This window comes from Phyllopteryx taeniolatus, chromosome 5 (genome assembly GCF_024500385.1).
Source record: "Phyllopteryx taeniolatus isolate TA_2022b chromosome 5, UOR_Ptae_1.2, whole genome shotgun sequence".
NCBI classification, from domain to species: domain Eukaryota; kingdom Metazoa; phylum Chordata; class Actinopteri; order Syngnathiformes; family Syngnathidae; genus Phyllopteryx; species Phyllopteryx taeniolatus.
The window spans coordinates 22485181-22496376 of NC_084506.1; the positions used below are offsets into that span (position 1 = coordinate 22485181).

Here is an 11196-nt window from a genome sequence, read left to right on the forward strand (position 1 = left end):
AGTCTATGGAAAGTTGGTTGAGCTGTTTCATGTTGCGCACTAGGGGGCGACACAACACCAGCCAAGTCTGCCTGCAAAGTGGGAATTTCCTTTACTGGCTTGCAGAGGGCAACTCCACTGGCACAAGGATGGTAACGTTTAAACTGGAGTCCATGCATCTCATTTATTGCTCCTGAAATGCAGAGGTAGCATGCTCTACCTAAGTAGAAGTACAGATACGTGTGTGTGTATAAACAAAACAAAAACTGGTAGAAGTACAAGTACTGATTATGGTCTTGACTGGGAAACGTTAAGTACAAATGTAAAAAAAACAGCAGTATTTTACTGTTTTTAAATATAGGGAGCTACAGTAAAAACTTTCACATAGGTTTGAATGTGATTGGTGCAGCCACATCCCCAGTTACAAGAGGGTGTGCACACTTGTGCAACCACATCCCAGTTGTTTTTTCTCTGGAAATTATATATTTTAAAGTATCTATCTTGATCTCTATTTTAATATAAAAAACATTGCATTTGAGGGGTGTGTAGACTTTATATATCCACTGTAAATAAAATTGTGTATTTTACTAATTCACAAATCAATTGTGTTTATTTTCATAAAATATTACATTTTCATTTCTATTTTTAGAATCAATTATATTTCATTATCCCATTTCTTTAATATCATAAAAATCCTGAATGTGTATAAAAATGCATTTTACTATTTTTTTGGGTTATTGTAGTTAAAAATGTCAATTTGACTTTTTGATTTACAATATTAAGAAATAAAATATTAGCATTTTTATCAAATAACTAGTTTACTATTACATTAAAATACACTTTTACAGCGGCACGGTGGCCGACTGGTTAGAGCGTCAGCCTCACAGTTCTGATGACCCGGGTTCAATCCCCGACCCCGCCTGTGTGGAGTTTGCATGTTCTCCCCGTGCCTGCGTGGGTTTTCTCCGGGCACTCCGGTTTCCTCCCACATCCCCCCAAAAAAAAACATGCATAAATTGAAGACTCTAAATTGCCCGTAGGTGTGACTGTGAGTGCGAATGGTTGTTTGCTTGTATGTGCTCTGCGATTGGCTGGCAACCAGTTCAGGGTGTACCCCGCCTCCTGCCCGATGACAGCTGGGATAGGCTCCAGCACGCCCGCGACCCTAGTGAGGAGAAGCGGCTCAGAAGATGGATGGATGGATACACTTTTACAGAAAATCTATTTCTAACAGAAAAAAATGAACAGTTTATTTCACCAATTTTAGGAAGAAACAAACTAAATGCAACAAATATAACAGGACTTATCGATCATGTAAATGATCGGTGTCTCTGTCGTCATGTGACCATCAGCAAAGGTCACCGCAATGACAAGTTTGGAGGAAAATGTGGTTCACACATCCAGGAGACCACAGCTGTGTTGGGAATAACTCCATATGCACCATACTGGAACATATAGTCGATATAAAAAGTCTACACACCCGTGTTTAAATGCCAGGGTTTTGTGATATTAAAAAAATAAATAAAATGAGACCAAGGTAAATCATTTCCAAACTTTTTACACCATTAGTGTGACCGACAACCTGTACAACTCAACTGAATTTTTTAAAGAGAGGGTAACTAAAAATCAACTGTGATAATGTGGTTGCACAAGTGTGCACACCCTCTTATAACTGGGGATGCGCCTCTCTTCAGAATGAACCACTCACATTCAACCTCATGTTAAATGGGAGTCAGTACACGCCTGCCACCATTTAAAGTACCTCTGCTTAACCCCAAATAAAGTTCAGATGTTCTAGTAGGCTTTTCCTGACCCTCTCTTGAGAAAATGTCATTAGTTTTTTTCACTTGAGTTGTATAGGTTATAGGTCACATAAATGGTGGAAAAAGTTCTGCAATGATTTATCTAGGTCTAATTTTTTATATTACAAAAACCTGGCATTTGTGTAGACTTTTTATAACAATACATATAGTGAGGTCACCATTTTGATGATGATGATGATGATGAGGACGGTCACGTGTGGTCCTTGCAGGTGCGTACATCCATCACCTGGCGGCAGTCTCTGCAGCGCACGGCGCAGCACCAGTGGAACTTGCACTCGCACTTGGCGCTGCGGCTCACCCGCGCCGTGTCGTAGCCTCGCCCGCAGCACATGACCGAGCAGCTGTCCGTGCCCCGGGACGTCGCGTTGCACCGCCGGCCGCCCGTCCCCACGGACCCTACGAGGGAAACACACGGGTAGTCAGGTCACGGTCGCCGTGGAAACATCCACTTAGAGGCGGGCTCGCAAATTAGCCCCAGGGTTAGCGTTTCCGGTGCAACCTGCGTCGTGGTCGCGTACGCAGAAGTCTGGAGATTGGTCCGAGTAGACCAGCTGGTTCTTCCCCGGCGCCACGCGTCTTCCCGCCGTGGTCAACGTAGCGAGAGCGGCTCCGTACTGGTTGACGGCCACGCGGACGGCGCGCTTGTACATGCCGCGGAGTTCGTCTCCGGTGCGGCGGAAGTCGGCCATGGCTAGCCAGCAGGTGCGAACGCTGCACGAACCGCTGACGCCGTGACATTTGCACTCCAGACTCAGGAGACGCTTCACCGCCTGACGTGCCGCAAACGTAAAGTCACAGCACAACACATCACTAAAGAGACACAACTGACACTGACACACACAAACAATTTACACGTAAACACAGTATCCCTACACATTAGAGATTTCAAAATGTCATACTTTTCCCAGACCCTAATTTCCACTTCTCAGTTAAAAAGAAAAAAAACATATCCAGCAATTTGTGACATTTGAGTAAATAGATGTGTATCATTCTGATTCTTGATGTGTCATTATGTCGCCAAAGAATTTCCAGAAGATTCTAGTTAGGTAATGTAGCTCACAACTGCTGGCTCCTGTCAAAGCATTTCACACAAAGTCTGCATTTAGCCTTCTTTATCCATTTGAGAGCCTTAGTCAACCAGTCATTATGGCCGGAATTGACGAGCCGGTCGTCAGAGAATTTACATCTAGCCATGATGAGTTATGATGACAATCAAACAAGATCGGACGCGTATATGTCAGGGATAAATGGACGACGTGGAGCGAAGTCCGTCAATCCCTGATAATTATACACCTCGAAGGGCATGAACCCACTTGTATCATGGTCACTTGCCAAGCAAAAGAATTTATGAAACTCCAAATGTATAATTACAAACGTTTTGTAAAACAAAGAATTTGTCCTTGCAACACTTGCAAGGGCTTGACTATGAAGAGGCAATCCAATCCCAAAACTTGGGAATGTAAACGCCATTCAGAACTCCAGCAAATAGATTTTCTAATTTAAAATTGTTAACGACAGCGACGAATGACGATAGTCCATTTTTATTACAATTACAATGGGAAATGCTAACGCTGTCTTGAATCCTTACTTTGAAACCATAACCCTGTTTTGAAAACCCTAACAATGTAATGGCACACACACAAATGACACACATAAATAGATTAATCCATAAATGAAATTCATTTTTTTCCCCTCTTGACATACGGACAAAGACCCAGATGACATCCAATAATTTCCCCCTTGCCGTTGTGTGTGTCGTGCGTACAGAAGAGCGCGTTCATAGATGTGTTGCGCGGCGTCACCTTGCGTCCGGCTCTGTTGTTGTGCAGGTTGATGAGGGCGCGCACGTCGGGCTCCTTCCTCTCCTTGGCGTCCACGAAGGCGTGTCCGAAGCGCGCGGCGTGCTCCACGTGGTCGCTGCAGCCGCCCCAGTTGAAGGCGCCGGCGCGGTCGCGCCAGGAGCCCGCCTTGCGCGGGTCGCACGAGCACGAATCCAGCTCGCCGCGGCTGCACGCCCGCGCCAGCGTGTGCACCGCGCCAGCCGACGAGATGGCGTAGATGAAGGCCACCTCGCGGCTCCCTGTGGGGGAGCGCCACATAAACGTCTCCTGACAACGCTATCGCCTCTCACGCCTCTTCCGTGAACAACAAGGCCTCCAAACACTCACAAACACATAGATGGCACAAACACACTCAAATGTCAAACGCAAAGACACACATGCTACACAAACATACATAGACTCACAAATGACACACACACACCACAAAATACAAACACGCATATCCCAAGTAAATGATAAATAACCCGTATGTATGTAAATGATAGTACATACAAATTACAAAAACACACACACACCTAAACAATAAATACAGACTTGCAAATGACACACACACAAAGGACATGAATGACACAAACACACACAAATGCCACAACATTCAAATGACACAAACATGCAAATCCCACATAAACGACACGTAAATGATACATACAAATTACACACACACACACACTCACACACATTAACGCACTAATAAATGACACACAAATACAAATGACACAAACCCACTCGTGACCCACGAATGACAATCGATGCACGACACAAACATACACGCAATACAAAAACACAGACAAATCATACACACACAAATGACACACAAACACAAATGTGTGTTTGTATGTGTGTGTGTGTGTGTTTGCGCGCGCGTGTGTCAAGCATGCCAAAGGAGTTGAAGGAGAATCGTAGGTGCGAGTGGGAAAAGTGTGATCATGTAATTCTTGTGACATTGACAGTAAGGAGATGCGAGACCGAGGGGAGTGAGGAGGGAATCTGCGGTGGTCCGGGTGGGCCGGGCCGGGCTAGGGGTCGGGAATAGCACACGGCTGATCAAAGGCCTTGACATGAGACGGACTAAGTAGCAGGATCAAACCTCGGGGCACGGGAGAGGAACATCTGGCCAAGGCGCTCATCCAACTACAGTGGCACCTTGACTCAGCGGTGGCCCAACTCTCGACTTTCTCCAGTTTCCAGCCGTCGCTTGGTCAGCCGTTCATTGAACGGAACAAAAACACAAACGCTCGCAGGGAGCCGCCGGAGGCCACAACTCACGCCCAGACGCTCACACGCTGACAGCCACTCACAAGGCCGCGCCCCTTAAAGGCACACATCCAACACACGTATGCTACAGATTGTGTGGTAATTACCATAATTTCTCGTGTATAATGCGCACCCATGTATAATACGCACCCCCAAAGTTGACCGCAAAACCCTTCTACCTATGTAGAATGCCTTTTTTAAATGCATGATTTTGCTTCTAACCATATGATCAAAACGAAGTATTATCTGTATTTTGTATTTTTCAGAGAATTATTCTGAAGTTAAGCACTTTATTTGAAGACGTAATACTTTATTTTTATTTACTTGCTCTTATTTTGAAATTCACAGCCCTACTTTTATTTAGTAAATGAGAAAACACACAGTTGTGCTTATATGTTTGACTACCCAGGCAGAATTTGTTAGATGGGTACAATTCTTTAAAGAAAACATGAAGGGCCAGGAGAAACACATTTAATTTTATTTTAATGGGATTCAAATTAAACTGTCAAGCATTTCAGAAAAGCATTATCATCAAACAATTTGCAATGTGGGGGGAATGTGCATTATACACGAGAAATTACGCTACACTTTATAAAACCAGTTTATTTTTTTTACATTTGTCTTTTGTTTTTATAAAACAGTTTTTTTTAACATAATTTTTTTAAATTTAACTAAAAAAAACAAAAACAAAATTAAGACAAATTTGTATTCACATTTAAAAAAATAAGTTTTCATTTTTTAATTGAATAATTATATTTAAAACATAACATTTTAAATGTGTCTATTAACATTTTTTGGGGGTATTTTTTAATCTATGCCACTTTATTTTTGAGCTTCGACACTAGGTCTATTTCGATTTTTAAGAAATGAATAATTACAAAGGAATTAAATATTATAAAAATGTAAAAATTCTATTTCAATTTCTTTTTTTACTCTTTCACACGATAGTTTACTTTTTAAAGATATTTGAAATATTTTTGTAATTTCAAAAATACTTTATAAATTGTAAATTATAAATTTATAAAAAATTATAAATGTGACAATTTAATCTTTTTAATATTTAAAAAAATCTCTCTCTCTCTCTGTAAGTTGTAGGTTTCAAAATGTCCACACATTTATTTTCATTAACGGTATTTTTAACCTGCCATATTTTTTTTATTTATTTAAAAAGTATTTTTTTTTTAAACAAGCTTTGTTTTTTACTTTAAATAGTTTTTTTCAAAACTTTTATATGTAAATTGTAAAAAAAAAAAAATTATTTATTTTTTTTAACTTAAAAATATGATTAATAAATACTCCACAATTGCTTACATTAAAAAAAAAAAAAATGCTAAGTAAAAACGTGACAAAAAAATGGCTGGAACGGCATAACCGTATTCAACTTATTTCAATGGGGAAAACGGAATCTGTTGAATCCTATGATGTCATTTGCCATCCCGCCTCCACACGCACGCATGATGATTGACAAGCACCAGGCTGACGATAACATCCCGTCCCGGACTCACCTCGCAGCAACAGACGTCCGAACAGGCTGTGGTCCCGTGCCACCGTGTTGCAGTTCCAGCGGTGGTTGCGAAACTGGTGCTGGCACTCGCCGATCCAGTCCTGCACGCCGGCGCCGATGGCCTGCATCACGCGGGGATGGCGGCGGCAGAGCCGGCGCTGCTCGCTCACCAGACCCGGAACGTTGTCGCACATCACGCCAGAGCCCAGAGTGCTCATGTACCTGTTGAGTAGGGATCACGTCATGAGGTACAACGGGCGGCATCAGCTCATAACATCCAACGTATAAAGTACAGGATATATAAAAGATAAAAATCCATTTTAAAAAAAGTTTAAATAATAGGTATTAGTTCTTTAAAAGCTCTAAAAATTTGGTAATTTCAATTTACAAAAATCTTTGTAAAAAAAATAAATACAAAATAAAAAAATATATGACCAAGTATTTACATTAAAGGATTGTTAAATAAAAAATTGTGCAAATTTCATTTTTCTTTCAAGTTACTATATTTAGGTATAAAGAAATAGCCCTAACAAGTGAGGATGAGATTAGACGGTGTATTTAGCTTCATGCCCGCGTGAGGAATAAATAATTGGTGTGGCTACAGTAGATGTGCAAGATTATTGCAAGAGGTGTTGAAATGTTTGCCGTGAAGGGAAAAAGCACCAAGAGACCGGTTGAGACTTGTGAAGATGTCTTAAAGGCTTCAATGGGGAAAAAAAAGAGAGCAGTAAGAACATTTGATAATAATGGGTCAAGTGTAATCATGTAAAATATGAGGGTGTGGGGGAAATCAAAGTCATCAAACATTTGTGAAAATTATGTAAGAAAATTCCCCCCACCTCATCCTAGCAATACAATGTACACGGCAAATAATGGCTATCTCCACACTAAACCCACACAGGACTAAAAGACTTAAGAGCAAGCGTTATGATCGAAACTCACCACCAAGACGCATCGACGCTCAGCGCGCACAAGGTCACGCACACGCACCAGCAGACTCCGCAAGCCACGGCGTTCATGTCGGACGGGTCCGCGCACGCAGCATGTCCGCAGGGAGCACAAGTGGCAAATGAGCGGAGACACCAGCGCATCCTCACGTTCGTCCGGGTGGGCGGCGGAGCGAGGTGCGCTACTCTGGAATGTTCAGCGCACACTCATTTCCATAATCCATTTATATACGTCGATACATGTGCTGTTAGTTTTGTGCTACATCCAATCAGTGTTGGGAAGATTACTTTGTGTAACTGGTTACAAATTACCCTGTTGAAAATTTTGTGAAAATACTTCAATTACTTTCTCAAAGTAAAATATTAATTACATTTCATTACTAATTTTGAATGAATGCATAACAGGACCATTGGATGTTTTGTCTAAAAAGTGGATGAAAACCGTAGATCATTATTTTAGAATTAACCACATAGTTGTTCTTTACAAAAATAATAAACTGATAACAAAACATGTAAACACATGTAAAAACTGTGTTGTGTGTGCTACAGCATGTGGAAAACCATCATACCATACCATGTTGACCTAATGACAAAAGTGCACAACTTAGACAATATCACTTCATATGACAAGCCAGATAATTGAAAGTTCCATCACAAATTATAAAGATGTTCAAAAGTCATTGTTCTTTTATGTGTTCAAAAGTATAACTATGAGTCTAACCTTTTCCAAATTTAAAACTAATAGATTGCACCACAAGGTGATTCGAGATCATATTTGGAAAAATATGTCATGTTTGAGACGATGGCAGAATGGAACATGACCAGAGAGAGACAATCACAAGCGTCGGCTTCAGAAGAAGGAAGTGATGTGGAAAAAATCATTATTTTTCAAACGTAACTAAAATGTTATCATGGAAATGGGGCAATTTCTCCCAGTCATATAACGGATTACAATTACATAACTTTTGTAATTGAATTACATAATCTCGTTACGTATTTAGTTGCACCCCAACACTGCCTCCAATCCTGCAAACTATTCGTGCTGCTGTCCATATTCAGTTCTATGTAAGGTACAGTATGCATAGGACAGTATCCTTCATGAATCCCAATCACTGAGCTGCCAACATACAGACTGCTTACAGTATATCCAGACTATTGATTGATACATTTGATTTTGATACAACGTTGCTGACTATTCTTGCTGCTAGCAACATTCACTTCTGTATTATAGTACGGCAGGATAGTATATCATGTTTATATATGTATTCATATGAAGTTGTCGCTCAACCGATTAAAGTTTTTCCGATAAACAATGCTGCTGACTATTCCTGCTGCGGTTCACATTTACTTCTGTACATATAGTATGCATTGTATAATCTATATATTAAGGATTTATGTATAGTTGTCACCCAACTGCCTAAATATGAACTATACATTGATACGTTTCAATTCTTATACTGTACATACAGTACAACACTGCCGACTATCCTTGATGCTGAGCATTTACTTCTGTATTTATAGTGTTCTGTTTTATATATAATCCATCCATCCATCCATCCATTCTCTACCGCTTATCCGGGTCGGGTCGCGGGGGCAGTAGCTTCAGCAGGGACGCCCAGACTTCCCTCTCCCCAGCCACTTCATCCAGCTCTTCCGGGGGGATCCCGAGGCGTTCCCAGGCCAGCCGAAGGATGTAGTCTCTCCAGCGTGTCCTGGGTCGTCCCCGGGGTCTCCTCCCGTTGGGACATGCCCGGAACACCTCACCAGGGAGGCGTCCGGGAGGCATCCGAATCCGATGCCCCAGCCACCTCATCTGGCTCCTCTCAATGCGGAGGAGCAGCGGCTCTACTCTGAGATCCTCCCGGATGACCGAGCTTCTCACCCTATCTCTAAGGGAGAGCCCGGACACCCTGCGGAGGAAACTCATTTCGGCCGCTTGTATCCGGGATCTTGTTCTTTCGGTCACGACCCACAGCTCATGACCATAGGTGAGGGTAGGAACGAAGATCGACCGGTAAATTGAGAGCTTCGCCTTTCGGCTTAGCTCTTTCTTTACCACAACGGACCGATACAAAGTCCGCATCACTGCAGACGCTGCACCGATCCGCTTGTCGATCTCCCGTTCCATTCTTCCCTCACTCGTGAACAAGACCCCAAGATAATTCCTCCACTTGGGGCAGGATCTAATTCCCCGACCTGGAGATGGCATGCCACCCTTTTCCGACTGAGGACCATGGTCTCAGATTTGGAGGTGCTGATTCTCATCCCAGCCGCTTCACACTCGGCTGTTAACTGCTCCAATGAGAGTTGGAGGTCACGGCTTGATGAAGCCAACAGAACCACATCATCTGCAAAAAGCAGAGATGCAATACTGAGGCCACCAAACCGGACCCCCTCTACGCCTCGGCTGCGCCTATAAATTCTGTCCATAAAAGTTATGAACAGAATCGGCGACAAAGGGCAGCCTTGGCGGAGTCCAACCCACACCGGGAACGAGTCCGACTTACTGACGGATATGCGGGCCAAACTCTTGACTCCGGTCGTACAGGGACCGAACAGCCCGTATCAGGGGGTTCGGTACCCCATACCGACCATACTCCACAGGACTCCCCGAGGGACACGGTCGAACGCCTTCTCCAAGTCCACAAAACACATGTAGACTGGTTGGGCGAACTCCCATGCACCCTCGAGGACCCTGCTGAGGGTGTAGAGCTGGTCCACTGTTCCAAGGCCAGGACGAAAACCACACTGCTCCTCCTGAATCTGAGATTCGACTTCCCGACGGACCCTCCTCTCCAGCACCCCTGAATAGACCTTTATATATAATGTAATCACATATACTGTATGTCACTCAGCTACTAAAATAGACAGAAATGATTGATACATGTGTAGCATTTTTTAACATACAATACTGCTGTCCACATTCACTTCTGAATATAGTATTATAGTATATTAGTATAGTACAGTATTGTTATCTATATGCGATATAGAGGTAAAAAAATTAAATGCTACATACAACTCTGCTGGCGGCACGGTGGGCGACTGGTTAGAGCGTCAGCCCCACAGTTCTGAGGACCCAGGTTCAATCCCCGGTCCCGCCTGTGTGGAGTTTGCATGTTCTCCCCGTGCCTGCGTGGGTTTTCTCCGGGCACTCCGGTTTCCTCCCACATCCCAAAAACATGCATTAATTGGAGTCTCTAAATTGCCCGTAGGTGTGAATGTGAGTGCGAAGGGTTGTTTGTTTGTCTGTGCCCTGCAATTGGCTGGCAACCAGTTCAGGGTGTACCCCGCCTCCTGCCCGATGACAGCTGGGATAGGCTCCAGCACGCCCGCGACCCTCGTGAGGAGAAGTGGCTCAGAAAATGGATGGATGGATACAACTCTGCTATTCTTACTGCTGTTCACATTCACTTCTGTGTATACAGAGCAGCCATTTTTTTTCATGCAGTTGACACATAGACTGACACCCATTGCTGATATTCAAGATTTTTTTGATTCTTTGTTATTATTATTCTCGTGTGCTGCTACATTCCCCTGTGCTGTTGCCTTAGTAGAGGTCCGGGTGCTTATTAGTGAGTGAGATATCGGAATGAGCGATTCTCCCAAAGCATCACCTATGAGATTATGTGTCACACGCCGTTTGAAGTGTCACGCTGCATTTCCTCCATCTTTGATCATCGGCAGACTAACGAGGCAATTGGATTTTTCGCATCATTCCCGGGAAGCAAAAGTCACTTCAACAAATCAAACCTGTTTGCTGCTGCAGCATTTTTTTTTTTTTTTAAATAAAAGATCACAAAAACGTCAAATAAACAGCAAATTTGCACATTTTTAACTTCTTTATCAAG

At 42.8% G+C, this 11196-nt stretch overlaps 1 protein-coding gene across 2 annotated transcripts; it reads right to left on the reverse strand.

The window, feature by feature from the left end:
* Positions 1-474: 474 nt before the first annotated feature.
* Positions 475-7518, reverse strand: wnt2 (wingless-type MMTV integration site family member 2). Of its 2 annotated transcripts, none has more exons than XM_061773842.1 (5): positions 7344-7511; positions 6403-6623; positions 3605-3882; positions 2302-2572; positions 475-2198 (listed from the first exon to the last, which is right to left on the reverse strand). In XM_061773842.1, exons 1-5 carry the CDS (start codon positions 7490-7492, stop codon positions 1993-1995), a joined length of 1125 nt encoding a protein of 374 aa, XP_061629826.1. In that variant the 5' UTR covers positions 7493-7511; the 3' UTR covers positions 475-1992. The 2 variants fall into 2 exon arrangements, with proteins under 2 accessions (XP_061629826.1, XP_061629827.1); XM_061773843.1 differs by having other exon boundaries at positions 1964-2198; positions 2321-2572; positions 7344-7518.
* Positions 7519-11196: the final 3678 nt, after the last annotated feature.

What these genes read in the sequence shown, in the direction of transcription:
- wnt2 (XM_061773842.1), bottom strand. Translation starts at nt 7,492, where the DNA reads ATGCGCTGGTGTCTCCGCTCATTTGCCACTTGTGCTCCCTGCGGACAT. An exon ending in AGCGTCGATGCGTCTTGGTG is followed by an intron (nt 6,624 to 7,343) that starts GTGAGTTTCGAT and finishes CCTACTCAACAG; the next exon opens with GTACATGAGCACTCTGGGCT. An exon ending in CGGACGTCTGTTGCTGCGAG is followed by an intron (nt 3,883 to 6,402) that starts GTGAGTCCGGGA and finishes GCTCCCCCACAG; the next exon opens with GGAGCCGCGAGGTGGCCTTC.